This window comes from Anolis carolinensis, unplaced genomic scaffold (genome assembly GCF_035594765.1).
Source record: "Anolis carolinensis isolate JA03-04 unplaced genomic scaffold, rAnoCar3.1.pri scaffold_15, whole genome shotgun sequence".
Classification (NCBI taxonomy): Eukaryota; Metazoa; Chordata; class Lepidosauria; order Squamata; family Dactyloidae; genus Anolis; species Anolis carolinensis.
In genome coordinates, this window is record NW_026943826.1 from 11,259,349 (window position 1) to 11,278,579 (window position 19,231).

The following is a 19,231-nucleotide window of genomic DNA, read 5'->3' on the forward strand; positions in this document are numbered from 1 at the left end:
ATATGCCGTAGATGAAAAAAAGAGGGAAGCCTTGCCTCTGTTTGTGTACTGTCTGTCTTTGTTGGCAATTGTATAACGGCATTGAATGTTTGTAATCCCTTGGGGAGACAGAGTGGAATATAAATAAAATTTACTGTTATTATTATTATATTAAGATCAAAGATAGACTCACAACTAAGCATCTCTCAGACGTCTCGAAGTCTGTACTTTCTCTTCTCGGCTCAACAACTAGATCCTAAAACGCATACCTTGGGAAGGAAGGTCTTCATAAGTGCATTTATTTCAAGTATGTTAGGGAATGAATAAATTAAGGAGACATGCCGGCAGAAAGCATAAGGCAAGGCCAACATTAAGAGTACATTTGATGGTGAAACTGAGTATCTGCAGAGGAGAAATGGGTCAAATACGAACCCATTTGGGCACGGCTTGGTGGGACCATCTTCCTTATTCCCATTCGTTGGGATACAAAAGTGTCCTTTTTCCTGGAGCCGATCGGTTCAGAAAGGAGCCTCGCCGTAAGCCGAGCGTATTTGGATAAACTTGTCAGCCCCTCGGAGCCAAGAAAAGGCCTTTTGTCCGCACGGAGCGGAGGGGAAAAGAAAGACCCATTACGCCGCCGTCGGACCGCTGGATCCGGTCCAACGAAAACTTCGCTTGGCATCAGGGCAAAAAAAAAAAAGGAATACCCAAGGTGGTTGGAGTGTCTGACGAAGGATGTTTTACTCCAGGACTTAAGTGTGTTTGATTTATTTATGGGGACGTGCGTCTGGCATCCCACTGCAGGCTCAGATCCTGTGTGGCAAAGGCCTCCTTAAGGACATCGTCTGCCCACAAAGGGGACTTTGTGTGCGAGTTATTAGGGTTGGAAGCGGAGTGCCCGGCGAGCAAAGGAAGGAAGGCGGCAAGGCCGATTGGCTTTTTCCTGACCTAACAGCGGCCTTTCTGGCTTTGTTTGCCCAGTTTGCTTATCCTCTGGCCACTTAACTTTAAGTGACGGGGGACTGGCTGGCCAATGTCCAGGGCTGGAAGCTTGGAAAGGCACCAGAATGGCTCTTAAAGTGGGAGGCTATACCTTGAAGGAAAAGAGTTCGACCTCAACCTCCTAACCATAAAAGTTGCTCAACCATTATTATTATTATTATTATTATTATTATTATTATTATTATTATTATTATTTTATGACACAGCAAACATGATAGATATGCTAGATTTCGTATCACAAAATCACAAGTCGAACACTTCCCAAGTGTCTAGGACTGTGTGATGTATTTTATTATTATTATTATTATTATTATTATTATTATTATTATTATTATTATTTTATGACACAGCAAACATGATAGATATGCTAGATTTCGTATCACAAAATCACAAGTCGAACACTTCCCAAGTGTCTAGGACTATGTCATGTATTTTATTATTATTATTATTATTATTATTATTATTATTATTATTATTATTATTTTATGACACAGCAAACAAGATAGATATGCTGAATTTCGTATCACAAAATCACAAGTCGAACACTTCCCAAGTGTCTAGGACTGTGTGATGTATTTTATTATTATTATTATTTTATGACACAGCAATCAAGATATATACGCTGGATTTCGTATCACAAAATCACAAGTCGAACACTTCCCAAGTGTCTAGGACTGTGTGATGCATTTATTATTATTATTATTATTATTATTATTATTATTATTATTTTATTGTATGACACAGCAATCAAGATAGGTATGCTGGATTTCGTATCCCAAAATCACAAGTCGAACACTTCCCAAGTGTCTAGGACTGTGTGATGTATTTTATTATTATTATTATTATTATTATTATTATTATTATTATTATTATTATTATTATTATTAGATACACAACAAGATGAGTCCACAGTAAACAAGATCACTATGCTGGCTGTTGTATTGGATCCCATGTCGGATATTATTATTATTATTATTATTATTATTATTATTATTATTATTGGATACACAAGATCACGATGCTGGCTGTTGTATTGGATCACGTGTCGGACATTATTATTATTATTATTATTATTATTATTATTATTATTATATGACAGATGGTGATTTTGTCAGTGCCAATTGTTTTTGAGTGCAGGCCAAGGTCTTTAGGTACTGCGCCCAGTGTGCCGATCACCACTTGGACCACTTTTTACTGGACAATGATTCCAAATGGAGCGCTGTTTACCACATACAGTATCTGTTGATCTATTCACTTTTGCTTGTTGTCGAACTGCTAGGTTGGCAGGAGCTAGGGCTAACAGCGGGAGCTCACCCCGTCCCACGGATTCGAGCTGACAACCTTCAGGTCAGCAGTTGAGCAGGACAAGTTGACACCCCGGTGTAGATACATGCATGTTGGCAAACCTCACTGCTCCGAGGCTCTTAGGATGAGAAAACAAATCACCCATCTTACAAACTGTTGTGGGTTTCCCTCTGCTTTATGTGCAATACCACAAAACTGCAGGGGTTTGGTGGGCCAAAAAAATAAAATAAAAGCAGGCGGGTGCCATAACGCTGACCGCACAATTTTACACTTCTGAACCAGAGAGCTCTGTGTTTTCAGATTGATAATGAAAGCAAAAACATTGCGAAACTCCCCCGCAATTCTTATTAATGTCAGGAAACAGTGCTGAAAAGAAGATGGAGGGGTGAGAAGAAGAAGAAGAAGAAGAAGAAGAAGAAGAAGAAGAAGAAGAAGAAGAAGAAGAAGAAGAAGAAGAAGAGGAAGAAGAAGAAGAAGAGGAAGAAGTAGAAGTAGAAGAAGTAGAAGAAGTAGAAGAAAAAGTAGAAGAAGAAGAAGAGGAACAAGAAGAGGAACAAGAAGAAGAAGAAGAAGAAGAGGAAGAAGAAGAAGAAGAGGAAGAAGAAGAAGAAGAAGAAGAAGAGGAACAAGAAGAGGAACAAGAAGAAGAAGAAGAAGAAGAAGAAGAAGAAGTAGTAGAAGAAGTAGAAGAAGATGAAGAAGATGAAGAAGATGAAGAAGAAGAAGAGGAAGAAGAAGAGGGAGAAGAAGAAGTAGTCCACCTTATCAGGAGCAGCCCAGTACTTCATAGTTGTCATGATGAACATTGGATTGTCTCAAGTGATTTCTGGACCTACTCATCAAGTGTGACATACTCTAGAACTGGTTTTTCTTGTTGACGGAGGAGATGTTGGTGTGGAAGAGCAAAGTTCTTCCATTGTCATGGACTGATCCCTGGTCAAAGTGGTCCATGGTCAAAGTGGTGCCTGGTCAAGTGGTCCATAGTCAAAGTGGTCCCGGGTCAGAGTGGTCCCTGGTCAAAGTGGTCCCAGGTCAGAGTGGTCCATGGTCAAAGTGGTCCCAGGTCAGAGTGGTCCCTGGTCAAAGTGGTCCCAGGTCAGAGTGGTCCATGGTCAAAGTGGTCCCAGGTCAGAGTGGTCCATAGTCAAAGTGGTCCCGGGTCAAAGTGGTTGATGGTCAGAGTGGTCCATGGTCAAAGTGGTCCCAGGTCAGAGTGGTCCCAGGTCAGAGTGGTCCATAGTCAAAGTGGTCCCGGGTCAAAGTGGTTGATGGTCAGAGTGGTCCATGGTCAAAGTGGTCCCAGGTCAGAGTGGTCCCTGGTCAAAGTGGTCCCAGGTCAGAGTGGTCCATGGTCAAAGTGGTCCCAGGTCAGAGTGGTCCCTGGTCAAAGTGGTCCCAGGTCAGAATGGTCCATGGTCAAAGTGGTCCCAGGTCAGAGTGGTCCCAGGTCAGAGTGGTCCCTGGTCAAAATAGGTTGAGAACCACTGGTATAGAAGATTTAAGGTGCACCATAGCTGAGGCTAGACGAGTCTCAGAAGGACCTCTTCCTCAGCTGAGAACAAAATTATCCTAAAGAGTAAATTATATGTGTATGTCCGGAGTGATTTGAGCTGTCTGGACGCGAGGTCGCCTATAGCTTTGCAGGAAGGAAAGCAGACAAAGATGGCGAGGGAAGAGGAGACGCAGAGACCTGCTCTCGAGGTATCCTGTTGCATTCCCCCGGAGGACAAAGAATCACCCCGTGGTTCCTCAGCTGCACTCAAATGCATCTCTTTGTCCTTCCTCTCCGCCTGAAAGCAGTACGGCGATCCCGTACTTTTGAAAGTCTGCAACGTCAAACATTTAAAATAACGCGTCCTTATTAGATGTATTTTTGGTAGAGTCCATTTGGTTGGGAACCCGGCCCACAGATCCCATTAGCCGACGTGATGGCAGATTCGGCCGGGATCGTGGCTGGATGGACCCTTTCCGAGCCAACTTCGGGATCAAACAAACAGGAAGCGACAAGCAGCTTTTCAAACAAACTCCAAGTGCAGGGAAATTACTAAAAAATTCAGCCACTTCAATGGCTTTGGCTTTCATTTCCCTGAATGGCTCCGATATTAGGGTCCCAACCCTGCTCCCCATACTTTAGAATTGAATTCAGTTCATGATCGTGCATCTATAGCTTTGTGAGCATCAGAGCTGGAAGAGATCCTCAAGGACCATCCAGTCCAACCCTCTTCTGCCACATAGAAAGACACCATCAAAGCCCTCCCAACAAAGGGCCATCCAGCCTCTGCTTAAAAATCTCCAAAGAAGTATATAGGCTTCTGCTTTGTTTTGGAAAGTTAACAATATCAACGGGAAATGCCATATAAAGCAAAGCAAATAGGTAAATGAAGCACTCCAATGTGAAACGTTTGGAAAAGTCTGCTGGTCCTGGAAGGTTTCCCAACCAATTTGGGATTGGTTTGACTTTAGTTTTGCTAGTCAACTTGAACTACCCTTGAACTATAGATGTCTTGGAGGCGTAGTTTCACATAGTCTTTAGCCTTCTCTGCCAAGGATGCCTAGTACCTTCACAAATCGCAACTCCCAGAATTCCATAGCACTGAGCCATGGGAATTCAAGCGATGCTGAACTGCATTAACTCTACAGTGTAGATGCATCCAAGTAAAGACAGGGCAGGAGAGGTCCTCTTGTACTAGGATCATAACCTCCCTTCCAAACATCACGACAGGCCGAACGAGCCGAAGCGTGTTTGCGAAAACGAAAACATGCACAACCCTAATATAAAACTGCATTACATGAGTCTACACAGCATTATCGGACAGTGTTCTTAGTAAATACAGTGATCAAGCTGAGGAAGCTGTATATGTTTTGAGACTCGTGTGAAAACTTTGGCTCCCTGCCTGGTGATATTCTCACGCGACAACGTGTCACTTTTCCTGTGTGAAGAAACAACCCATCTCGATGCTTTGAGAGCGGAGAAGAAGGGACGGGAAAGTCAGCACACCTCCAAAGGTCAATGCCTCCCCATCTCTTGACTTCCTCCACGCCTCTCGCATTCGTGCCTTTGAAGCTTTACAAGACCCTCTGCAAGACGAGTTGCACGTGGGATTCGGTCCTCTGTGTGATCAACCCATGGTGCATCTACACTGCAGTATCGTTGCAGGTTGATGCCACTTGAACCGTCTTTGGGAGTCTTTCTATGGTTGGACAGGATGATTGGATGGGATGGTTGGACGGGATGGTCTTTGGGAGTCCCTTCTATGGTTGGACAGGATGGATGGATGGGATGTTCTTTGGGAGTCCTTTCTATGGTTGGACAGGATGGTTGGTTGGGATGTTCTTTGGGAGTCCCTTCTATGGTTGGACAGGATGGTTGGTTGGGATGTTCTTTGGGAGTCCCTTCTATGGTTGGACAGGATGGTTGGTTGGGATGTTCTTTGGGAGTCCCTTCTATGGTTGGACAGGATGGTTGGTTGGGATGTTCTTTGGGAGTCCCTTCTATGGTTGGACAGGATGGTTGGTTGGGATGTTCTTTGGGAGTCCCTTCTATGGTTGGACAGGATGGTTGGTTGGGATGTTCTTTGGGAGTCCCTTCTATGGTTGGATGGGATGGATGGATGGGATGTTCTTTGGGAGTCCCTTCTATGGTTGGATGGGATGGTTGGATGGGATGTTCTTTGGGAATCTCTTCTATGGTTGGATAGGATGGATGGATGGGATGTTCTTTGGGAGTCCCTTCTATGGTTGGATGGGATGGTTGGACGGGATGTTCTTTGGGAGTCTCTTCTATGGTTTGATGGGATGATTGGATGGGATGTTCTTTGGGAGTCTCTTCTATGGTTGGACGGGATAGTTGGATGGGATGTTCTTTGGGAGTCCCTTCTATAGTTGGATGGGATTGATGGATGGGATGGTCTTTGGGAGTCCCTTCTATGGTGCAGGTCCTTCATCCGCCTGAGATTGCTTTCCGTCCTTTCTTACCTTCAAATGCTCCTTCTTCTCCTTCTTCTACTGACACCTCTGCTCCCGTCTTCTTCTCTTTCAGGCCAGCGATGACCTGGACAGCGAGAAATTCTGCATCGAGGCCAACCAGTCCGGAAATGGGAACTGGTTGAAGTACATCCGGATGGCCTGCTCCAGCGAGGATCAAAACGTGGCCATCTGCCCCACAAACGACCAGGTATCATTGGTGGCAGTGTGTAAAAAGTATACTGTTTATTTATTGCTATTTAGGTCAAAAAGCAAGCCAAGCAGAGCTGCGATCTGGTTGAAAGGGCTGAATCAGCCGAAGTCTGTTTGCAACAATGAAAACGTGCACAACCCTAATATGAAACTACATTCTATGAGTCTAAACAGTATCATAATAATCATAATAATAATAATACCAGGCGTTGCACAAAAATATTATATGTATCCTTATAGATCTTCTTTTTTGAAACTATTTTCGAGATTAATAATAATAATAACAACAATATCAGGCTGTGCACAAAGATATATATCTTCTTTTTTAAAACTATTTTCGAGATTAATAATAATAATAGTAATAATATCAGGCTGTGCACAAAAATATATATCTTCTTTTTAAAAACTATTTTCAAGACTAATAATAATAATAATAATCATCATCATCATCATCATCATACCAGGCTGTGCACAAAGATATTATATCTGTCCTCATATATATATCTTCTTTTTAAAAACTATTTTTGAGAATAATAATAATAATACCAGGCTGTGCACAATAATATATATCTTCTTTTTTAAAACTATTTTTGAGATGAATAATAATAATAATAATAATACCAGGCTGTGCAGAAATATATATATCTTCTTTTTTAAAACTATTTTCAAGATTTATTATTATTATTATTATTATTATTATTATTATTATTATTCCAGACTGTGCACAAAAATATTATGTGTCCTTATATATTTTCTTTTTTAAAACTATTTTGAGAATAATAATAATAATAATAATAATAATAATAATAATAATAACAACAACAACAACAACAACAGTGTAGTGGTAGTAGTATTAGTAATACCAGGCTATGCACAAAAATATTATATTGTATATCTTCTTTTTAAAACTATTTTCAAAATCAATAATAATAATAATAATAATAATACCAGCCAGTGCACAAAGATATTATATGCGTCCTTATACATCTTCTTTTCCTTTTAGCTATTTTCAAGTGAAAATAGTAATATAATAGTGAAAATAATAATAATAATAATACACAAAGATAGGAGTGCATTTTGGGCACATATCAGACAACAATAAATTCCAATTTTTTGCATTTGCAACATTTGAGGTGGAATAGTTGTTTGGAAGGGATTTAAAAGAGGAATGCCAAGATATGCTTTGCACTAACTTCCAATAACTTTGTCGGCAGCAAGTGAGCCTGAAATGTGATTTATGGTATAAGTGACCGTTGCTGTTTAAGATTCAATTACGCCGGCTCTTCGTTTCGGAGTTTTGTTCATTCCACTTGGGAGAGTTTCCCCCCCGTTTTCATTAAGCCGTTCGGCCTTCGTGCTTTTTGCCTTTGCCTTCCAGAAGGTTTTTGCAGCTATTGTTTACCGAGAAGAGCTTTATGACATTCCAGGGCAAGACAAACCGATAGCGATATATATATAAAGGAATGAGAAAATGAAAGATATTTCTAACCTCTCCAAACAAGACCAAACTGAACCTCGGAGAAATTATATTATTATTATTACAAACTAAAATGAACTGCAGAGAAATTAAATTATTATTATTATTATTATTATTATTATTATTATTACAAACTAAAATGAACTGCAGAGAAATTACATTATTATTATTATTATTATTATTATGATAAACTAAAATGAACTGCAGAGAAATTACATTATTATTATTATTATTATTATTATTATTATGATAAACTAAAATGAACTGCAGAGAAATTACATTATTATTATTATTATTATTATTATTACAAACTAAAATGAACTGCAGAGAAATTACATTATTATTATTATTATTATTATTATGATAAACTAAAATGAACTGCAGAGAAATTACATTATTATTATTATTATTATTATTATTATGATAAACTAAAATGAACTGCAGAGAAATTACATTATTATTATTATTATTATTATTATTATTATTATAAACTAAAATGAACTGCAGAGAAATTACATTATTATTATTATAAACTAAAATTATTATTGTTATTATTATTATGACAAACTAAAATGAACTGCAGAGAAATTACATTATTATTATTATTACAAACTGAAATGAACTGCGGAGAAATTAAATTATTATTATTATTATTTCTATTATTATTACAAACTAAAATGAACTGCAGAGAAATTACATTATTATTATTATTACAAACTAAAATGAACTGCAGAGAAATTACATTATTATTATTATTTCTATTATTATGACGAACTAAAATGAACTGCAGAGAAATTAATTATTATTATTCTTATTATTATTACAAATTAAAATGAACTGCAGAGAAATTAAATTCTTATTATTATTACAAACTAAAATGAACTGCAGAGAAATTAAATTATTATTATTACAAACTGAAATGAACTGCAGAGAAATTACATTATTATTATTATTATTATGACAAACTAAAATTATTGTTGTTATTATTATTATTATTACAAACTGAAATGAACTGCAGAGAAATTAAATTATTATTATTACAAACTGAAATGAATTGCAGAGAAATTAAATTATTATTACAAACTAAAACAAACTGCAGAGAAATTAAATTATTATTTTTACAAACTGAAATACTGCAGAGAAAATACATCATTATTATTATTATTACAAACTAAAACGAACTGCAGAGAAATTACATTATTATTATTATTATAAACTAAAATTATTATTATTGTTATTATTATTATTATAAACTAAAACAAACTGCAGAGAAATTACATTATTATTATTATTATTATTATTATTAAACTAAAATTATTATTATTGTTATTATTATTATTATAAACTAAAACAAACTGCAGAGAAATTAAATTCTTATTATTAGAAACTGAAATGAATTGCGGAGAAATTAAATTATTATTATAGGAGCGGAATTCCTAACAGCCTACCGGCTGTTGAGTGCCAATGGGTGCTAAATCAATGGGTGCCACAACAATGAGTGCCAATGGGTGCACAATTCCTAACATTACAACCATACTACGAAGCTCAAACTGGATCTAAAATATTGTTCCTTTACTTCAACATTCCCAATGAACCCTTAGATAGCCCTTTGTGTATGTAGATATAGATACAAATATATACAAAGGGCTATTTCAATTGATAATATTCAATTAAATGACTACACACACATATACATTGAATGTCCCCGGCATAGGATTTCAGTAGCTATGGTTGTATTTTTTCTTATTGACTTGGGAGCAGCGTTGTTCCAAAGCGATTCCGCGAACTGCATTACAAAAAGTCGAGGAATTTTGTTGTTCCAACTTAAACGAAATTCCCGAGAGATTAAAAAGTTTTAAGAGCAAATCTTTGGGTGGCAGAGAAGACAAGATGCGGAAATTTAGTTGGGCAATGGCGCCCTCTCGTGGGTGAACGAAGAAGGCGAGAAGGCCGAAATAAATGCCCAGTTTGGCAAACTTGTTGTCTTGTGTCCGTAAGCCAAACTGTGGTAATACTGCTTTGTACAAGACTGCTTTGTACAATTACTTCTTTAGAGTAATGTTGAAAAAATCCTTAATTTCAACTCCAACAAATTGAAGATATTATTGGAAACAACTCCTTCCTTTCTACTATAGGGTTTATATCAGAAACTAATATTGTTAGAAGATCCTTTGTTGCATCGTCTTGAACCTAGCTGCTTTGCTCTCTCGTGTCAGCTCTATAGGTGCCAACTCAATGAGTGCCAGCTCAATGAGTGTCAGCTCAATGAGTGCCAAAAAATGGATACCAACTCGGTGGTGCCAGTGGGTCCCAACTCAATAGATACAAACTCAATGATTTCCATCGTAATGGAGTGCCAACTCAATGAATGCCAAGTCAATGGGTTAGGTACCAACTCAATGGGTGCCATCGTAATGGAGTGCCAACTCAATGAGTGCCAGCTCAATGAGTACCAAAAAATTGATACCAACACGGTGGTGCCAGTGGGTCCCAATTCAATGGATACCAACTCAATGAATTCCATCGTAATCGAGTGCCAAGTCAATGAGTGCCAAGTCAGTGGGTTAGATACCAACTCAATGAGTGCCATAATAATAGAGTGCCAACTCAATGAGTGCCAGCTCAATGAGTGCCAAAAAAATGGATACCAACTTGGTGGTGTCAATGGGTCCCAACTCAATGGGTGCCATCGTAATGGAGTGCCAACTCAATGAGTGTCAAGTCAGTGGGTTAGATACCAAGTCAATGGGTGCCATCGTAATGGAGTGCCAACTCGATGAGTGCCAAGTCAATGGGTTAGATACCAACTCAATGGGTGCCATCATATTGGAGTGCCAACTCAATGAGTGCCAAGTCAATGGGTTAGATACCAACGCAATGGGTGCCATCGTAATGGAGTGCCAGCTCAATGAGTGCCAAGTCAATGGGTTAGATACCAACCCAATGGGTGCCATCGTAATGGAGTGCCAGCTCAATGAGTGCCAAGTCAATGGGTTAAATACCAACTCAATGGGTGCCATCGTAATGGAGTGCCAGCTCAATGAGTGCCAAGTCAATGGGTTAAATACCAACTCAATGGGTGCCATCGTAATGGAGTGCCAACTCAATGAGTGCCAGCTCAATGAGTACCAAAAAATAGATACCAACTCGGTGGTGCCAATGGGTCCCAACTCAATAAATACCAACTCAATGGGTGCCATCGTAATGGATTGCCAACTCAATGAGTGCCAAGTCAATGGGTTAGATACCAACTCAATGAGTTCCATAATAATAGAGTGCCAACTCAATGAGTGCCAGTTCAATGAGTGTCAAAAAATTGATACCAACTTGGTGGTGTCAATGGGTCCCAACTCAATAGATACCAACTCAATGGGTGCCATCGTAATGGAGTGCCAACTCAATGAGTGCCAAGTCAGTGGGTTAGATACCAACTCAATGGGTGACATTGTAATGGAGTGCCAACTCAATGAGTGCCAAAAAATTGATACCAACTTGGTGGTGCCAATGGGTCCCAACTCAATAGATACCAACTCAATGGGTGCCATCGTAATGGAGTGGCAACTCAATGAGTACCAAGTCAATGGGTTAGATACCAACTCAATGGGTGCCATCGTAATGGAGTGGCAACTCAATGAGTGCCAAGTCAATGGGTTAGTGTGTCTTTTCTGTCCAATGTTTGCTGTGTAGATTTAATTTTTTCCCCTCTTCTTTCTTTCCCTCTTTTTTTCTCTCCTTCTGTAAATTTCTAGATGTATTATAAAGTTATTAGAGAAATAGAACCTGGAGAAGAGCTGCTGATGTACACAAAAGAAGGCACTTACTCTGCTGGGAACATGGCGCCCAGTTTGGAAGGTGAGACCACCTTGGAAGACGTTCTACTCTGACCCCAGACACGTGACGAAATGTGTATTTAATGTCCGCCTTGTGCTGACTTCCAACATAGTAACAGGCAAATATTCAATGCCTACATAAACAATGCAGAGCTAGATAGAGATCTATAATTATATATACTAATTTCACATATGCATTGAAATGTTTGCAAATCCTCTCTCTATATATGTGCATTTTCCTCCTGCAATATTTGCAAGCCCTATATATTTATGTTTTTATCTATCTAGCAATCTCTATGTGTGTGTATGTGCATTTCCACTGCACTATTTGCAAGCCCTATATATCTATATTCATATATATCTATCTAGACATCTCTCTGTATATAGATAATTATATCTGTATAGGATTTGCAAGGACTTGCAAACATGTGAGGCGAAAATTCATATATAAAATAATGTATGCACATAGATACAGATATACAGGTGCATGGAAATCTCTAGGTATCTATCTGTATATAGGATTTGCAAAGACTTGCAAACATATGAGAGGGAAAATCAGGTGCATGGAAATCTCTAGATATCTATCTGTATATAGGATTTGCAAAGACTTGCAAACATATGAGAGGGAAAATCATATATAAAATTAATGTATATAGATAGATAGATAGATAGATAGATAGATAGATAGATAGATAGATAGATAGATACAAATATAAAGGTACATAGGGATTGCAAAGGCTTGCAGGGCGAAATGCCTATATATCTGTAGGAGAGATTAACAAATATTTCAGGGGAAAATGCTTTTATAAGATGAATGGGTAGGTATATATTCTTCTTCCTGACTTGCAAGGGCTTCTTTCCCTTTTCAAAACATTCTCTTGGTTAAGAGCGAGGGAGGCTTTGGAAAAGAAAACACATTGATAAGGGAGGGTAAGAGGAGAGATAAATATATCATACATTGCAAGCTTGACCTTGACCCGATTATAAGCCGGGGGAGGCTTTTTCAGTTCATAAAAAGGGCTGAAAAACTCGACTTATCCTCAAGTATATACGGTACATAATAAACAACTAGTGGAGGCTTGAAGAAGATTTCCAACAACCTACACTTGAGTAGCACGAACACTTCACTTCTCTCATTGTTCAACCTCTCTGGAGGCTTTGAAATCGAGGCTGGATGGCCATCTGTCGGGAGGGCTTTGATTGTGCCTTCCTTCCTGGCCGAAGGAACATGCAGTATCGGCATTGCAAGAAGCAAAACGAAGCCGTGAAGAGAGAACTAATTTTGGACAACGAGCTATGCTTTGTGGGTTTTGTATGTTAGGAAATTTATTTAATTTTTTTGTATTCTAAAGTGATACGTTTTCTAAAAAAAACTCCCCGGGAGGTTGCGCCCAACAAAGCCCCGTTTTGCAATTTGACCATATTGATCGGCCTCCTCTTTGAAAGCGTATCGAGGAGCGGGCGGTCGGTGGCTCGGCTAATTGCTTCCCCAAACATAATAGCCTATCATCATCAAACATTTGACTTTCCCCGTTCTTTTTTACCTCTCTGAAAAGGCTTTCTCTCTTCACTTTTTAAAAACGCGAAAACGTTCCGCACAAAGATAATTATCATTTTTTTTCTAAAAAGAGAGAGAAAGGAAAGCTGCCAAATGCAACAGGCCCCCTTATCGCGGCAGGCGTTTGGAGCCGGGCTCTTGAATTCCTTTGAGACGCTGCGCCGCGAGATTAGCATGTAGATGCCGCATAATGGTGCGGCATCGGGCGCTATTATGGCCGAGGGTGTTATTTTATTGTACCTTTTTGGAGGTGACTTTCCCACTATGTCCTAAGTGTTCTGAACAGAAGATATAAAAGCAAGCAACGAGGACCGGGTGGAGGAGGGCGAGAGGATAAAATGGCTGCCCATTGATGCCAAGGGCCCGGATCCTATCCTGGTATTGGACTATCCCATCTCTATGCATTCCCAAAGACAAGGAAATACTTTATTTATATTCCAATATCCAACGCCTTGATACAATACAATGAGAGACATACACAAACAAAGGCAAAGGCTTCTCCTTTCATTTCCGGCTTCTGGATGCCAAGGGCCCGGATCCTATCCCGGTGTTGGACTATCCCATCTCCATGTATTTCCAAAGACAAGGCAATACTTTATTTATATTCCGCCCTTCAGAGTGGATTACAGTGTAAGCAGATACAACACATACACAAACAAAGGCAAAGGCTTCTCCTTTCATTTCCAGCTCTGGAGGGCCGGCCCTTAATGCCAAGAGCCCGGATCCTATCCTGGTATTGAACGATCTCATCTCTATGCATTCCCAAAGACAAGGCAATAATTTATTTATATTCCAACTTCCAACGCCTTGATACAATACAATGAGAGACACATACACAACAAAGGCAAAGGCTTCTCCTTTCATTTCCGGCTTCTGGATGCCAAGGGCCCAGAATCTATCCTGGTATTGGACTATCCCATCTCTATGCATTCCCAAAGACAAGGCAATACTTTATTTAGATTCCGCCCTTCTGGGTGGATTACAGTATAAACAGATACAGGCAAACGTCCAACGCCTTGTTACAATACAATGAGAGACACATACACAAACAAAGGCAAAGGTTTCTCCTTTCATTTCCGGCTTCTGGATGAACAAGGGCCCAGATCCTATCCTGGTATTGGCCTACCCCATCTCTATGCATTCCCAAAGACAAGCCAATATTTTATTTAGATTCCAACATCCAATGCCTTGATACAATACAATGAAAGACACATACACAAACAAAGGCAAAGGCTTCTCCTTTCATTTCCGGCTTCTGGATGCCAAGGGCCCGGATCCTATCCTGGTATTGGCATATCCCATCTCTGTGCATTCCCAAAGACAAGGCAATGCTTTATTTATATTCCAACATCCAACGCCTTGATACAATACAATGAGAGACACATACACGAACAAAGGCAAAGGCTTCTCCTTTCATTTCCAGTTCTGTCTTTGGATACGATCCCATTTTTCCCCGCTCTTCTAGAATTGCACACTTTCCGCTGTGAAGACTGCGACGAACTCTTCCAGTCCAAGATGGACCTGCGGCGGCACAAGAAGTATTCCTGCAACCCGGTCGGCTCCCTCTACGAGTCCCTGAGCGAGGAGATCAAGCAGGAGAGCGGTGCGGACGGGCAGATCCACGAGTGCAAAGACTGCGAGAGGATGTTCCCGAACAAATACAGGTAACGCCGTCGACACGAAATGGGCGGTTTCCAACTTTCAAAAGAGAATTCTCAAGAAATTGGATTCTTGAGAGAGGGCGCATCTACATGGAAGGTTTAATACAGTTTGGCACCACTTGATCCCACCACGACTCAACGCAATGGCGTCCGGAGAGTTGTTGTTTTATAAATGACAAACTATCATCCCAGTGAGTGATACTACCATCCAGTGAGTTTCTATTTTCCTGATTTGTATCTGGCAGCTTGGAGCAGCACATGATCATCCACACGGAGGAAAGGGAATACAAGTGCGACCAGTGCCCCAAAGCCTTCAACTGGAAATCCAACCTGATCCGTCACCAGATGTCCCACGACAGTGGCAAGCGATTTGAATGTGAAAATTGTGTCAAGGTAGGTCTGGGGGCGCGTGTGCGCATCATCGCCATGAATGAGCTTGGCAACTCCTTCCCCACAAAACTCGCGTCCTCAACGCAGCATTTTGGCGACGATGTGCAGCTGCGGGAAAGGGATAACCAGCTGGATGAGAACGCAAGCGGCAGAGTTTGGTAGGGAAGGAGTTGCCAAGCTCATTCATCGCTATGAGAAGTGCCTAGATTTGAATGGCGACTATGTTGAGAAGTGGTATTTGGGTGTAGCTTTCAACTGCGTAGGGTAAATGTTTTCTCCTATACTTTTTGAGGGTGAAAGCGGCAGAGTTTTGTGGGGAAGGAGTTGCCAAGCTCATTCATCGCTATGATAAGTGCCTAGATTTGAATGGCGACTATGTTGAGAAGTGGTATTTGGGTGTAGCTTTCAACTGCGTAGGGTAAATGTTTTCTCCTATACTTTTTGAGGGTGAAAACGGCAGAGTTTTGTGGGGAAGGAATTGCCAAGCTCATTCATCGCTATGATAAGTGCCTAGATTTGAATGGCGACTATGTTGAGAAGTGGTATTTGGGTGTGGCTTTCAACTGCATATGGTCAATGTTTTCTCTTATACTTTTTGAGGGTGAAAGCGGCAGAGTTTTGTGGGGAAGGAGTTGCCAAGCTCATTCATCGCTATGATAAGTGCCTAGATTTGAATGGCGACTATGTTGAGAAGTGGTATTTGGATGTGGCTTTCAACTGCGTAGGGTAAACGTTGTCTCGTCCCTGCTCTCCTTCCAGGTGTTTACTGACCCCAGCAACCTCCAGCGGCACATCCGTTCCCAGCACGTGGGCGCCCGGGCGCACGCCTGCCCGGACTGTGGGAAAACCTTCGCCACGTCGTCGGGCCTCAAGCAGCACAAGCACATCCACAGCACTGTCAAACCTTTCATATGTAAGTTGTCATGGCCGTCTCCGAGAACTCGGGCGGCCGCTATAATTGCACGCACAAATACGAGCAATTCTATAGGTCAGGGGTGCAAGACGAATTCCCACCAATTTCTTGTCTGTTTTCTCAGTCAACATTCGAGTCAGATTTTTGACAAGTTAAATACCGATCGCCGCCCATTTCGCTTGAGTTTTTTTCATCACATTTTTCATCTTTATTTACTGTCCTGTCCCCCATTGTGGCTGAGGGGATTGCTATGACACGGATAGGGCCTACCCTTCTGACCAGCAGCCAGGGGGAGAACGGCTCTTCCTCATCCTCTGTAATTTAGACTTTATTTTTCTAGGGTTTTTTAATTGAAAGACATAGATTGGATGACTATGTCTTTTGTGGCCAAATTTGGTGTGATTTGGTTCAGTGGTTTTGTTGTTTACTTCATGGGAAAAACACACATTACCTTTATATATATATAGATATTTCCTCTGATGTTGTTCCCAAAGTTGTAAATTTGCCGATAGACTTTCTCTATCCTGGAACATGTCGATTCCATCTCAGTTTCCCAACAGATGAAACTGAGATGTTGCAGGGCTTAATATTAGTTCTCATTCATTCATTCATTCCATATGGTTCATCGAGCAGGTAGTTAGTCGTTGCAGGCCTTAATATTAGTTCTCATTCATTCATTCCATACGGTTTATCGAGCAGGTAGTTAGTCGTTGCAGGCCTTGATATTAGTTCTCATTCATTCATTCATTCATTCATTCCATATGAGCAGGTAGTTAGTCGTTGCAGGCCTTAATATTATTTCTCATTCATTCATTCATTCCATACGAGCAGGTAGTTAGTTGTTGCAGGCCTTAATATTAGTTCTCATTCATTCATTCATTCATTCCATACGAGCAGGTAGTTAGTCGTTGCAGGCCTTAATATTTGTTCTCATTCATTCATTCATTCATTCCATACGAGCAGGTAGTTAGTCGTTGCAGGCCTTAATATTTGTTCTCATTCATTCATTCATTCATTCCATACGAGCAGGTAGTTAGTCGTTGCAGGCCTTAATATTTGTTCTCATTCATTCATTCATTCATTCCATACGAGCAGGTAGTTAGTCGTTGCAGGCCTTAATATTTGTTCTCATTCATTCATTCATTCATTCCATACGAGCAGGTAGTTAGTCGTTGCAGGCCTTAATATTAGTTCTCATTCATTCATTCATTCATTCCATACGGTTAATTCATATTTTCGTGACACAAGGGCCATCCAAACCAACCCCCTTCGTCCATGCAGGAGGACACAATCAAAGCACTCCTATTAGATACCCAACGAAGGAGCCTCCCTCGGACTCCGAGGCAGAGAGTTCCCCTGTTGAACAGCCCTTCTTACTGTCGGGAATGTTCAGGGGGAAATCTCCTTTCCTGTCTTTCGAACCCATTCATATTAATTTCATATTGGGTTTTGGTGTTTTGGTTTCTGTTGATGCTTTAGGTGAGGTCTGCCACAAGTCCTACACACAGTTCTCCAACCTCTGCCGCCACAAGCGCATGCACGCCGACTGCCGGACCCAGATCAAGTGCAAGGACTGCGGGCAGATGTTCAGCACCACCTCCTCGCTCAACAAGCACCGGCGCTTCTGCGAGGGCAAGAACCATTACAACCCCGGGGGCCTTTTTGGCCCAGGTTTGCCCTTGACCCCGACCTCCATGATGAACAAGTCCAAGCCGCCTCCCGCCCTCAACCACACCAACCTCGGCTTCAGCGACTACTTCCCGTCCCGGCCGCTCCCGTTCTCTCATGCGCCCCCCGCTTTTTCAGCCCTGGCTCCCGGCTTCCCGGGGATTTTCCCCCCCTCGCTGTACCCCAGACCCCCTTTATTGCCCCCGACGCCGCTGCTCAAGAGTCCCGTCAATCATACCCAAGAGGCCAAGCTTCCGAGCCCGCTCAACAACCCGGCGCTCCCGCTACTCTCATCGGTGAGCAACAGCGCTCACCTGGCCTCCGCTGAGGAGAAGTTCAACAGCGGGAACTCCTATCTGGAGAAGCTCAAAGCCAGGACTAGTGACCTTTCCGACGCGAGTGACTTTGAGGACGTCAACACCACCACGGGCACCGATTTAGACACCACCACCGGGACGGGCTCCGACCTGGACAGCGACGCCGAGAGCGACCGGGACAAAACGAAAGACAAGAACAAGCCGGCGGAGAACAAGCTGGACTTCGGCAACAGCTCGGTGTCCACCAGTTCCGTCAACAACGTCGGCGACTTGCCTCTTTTCTACTCCCAACATTCCTTCTTCCCTCCTCCGGAGGAGCAGTTGCTTCCCATGGCGGGAGCTGCCAACGACTCGATCAAGGCCATCGCCTCCATCGCGGAGAAGTACTTTGGGCCCGGCTTCATGGGCATGCAGGAGAAGAAGATGGGCTCCCTCCCGTATCATTCCATGTTCCCGTTCCAGTTCCTCCCCAACTTCCCGCATTCGCTGTATCCGTTCACGGACCGGACTCTCAACCACAGCTTGCTGGTCAAGGCGGAACCAAAGTCGCCCCGGGACCTTCAGAAAATGGGCAGCACCAGCGCCGAGTCGCCGTTCGACCTCACCACGAAGCCAAAAGAGATCAAGCCGGCGTTGCTGCCTCCCAAAGCCCTGCCTGCGCATCTCTCCGGGGAGGAGCAGCCGCTCGACCTGAGCATCGGCAACCGCATCCGGGCCAGCCAGAACGGGAGCCGGGACTCCCGGAAGAACCACGTCTACGGAGACCGGAAACTCATGGCCGGCGACATGTTGCCCAAGATTTCCCAGGCGCAGATGCCGGCACAGCCGTCGTTGCATTACGCTAAGCCATCTCCCTTTTTCATGGACCCCATATACAGGTATTAACATACCCCGCCTTACTCGTTGTCCCTTTTTTTTGCCTGATTATCCAATTGTCTTTAGAGATCAGCAACGG

At 41.7% G+C, this 19,231-nt stretch overlaps 1 protein-coding gene across 4 annotated transcripts in view; it reads left to right on the top strand.

Moving 5' to 3' along the window:
• The window catches only part of prdm16 (PR/SET domain 16), a 311,758-nt gene that overhangs the window by 270,920 nt on the left and 21,607 nt on the right, over positions 1-19,231 (top strand). For all 4 annotated transcript variants that reach the window (XM_062965609.1, XM_062965608.1, XM_062965611.1 and 1 more), the window contains exons 4-9: positions 6,326-6,460; positions 11,689-11,791; positions 14,793-14,991; positions 15,234-15,381; positions 16,138-16,291; positions 17,771-19,154. In XM_062965609.1, coding sequence (XP_062821679.1) covers positions 6,326-6,460; positions 11,689-11,791; positions 14,793-14,991; positions 15,234-15,381; positions 16,138-16,291; positions 17,771-19,154 — 2,123 coding nt within the window. The remainder of the gene's footprint in view (positions 1-6,325; positions 6,461-11,688; positions 11,792-14,792; positions 14,992-15,233; positions 15,382-16,137; positions 16,292-17,770; positions 19,155-19,231) is intronic.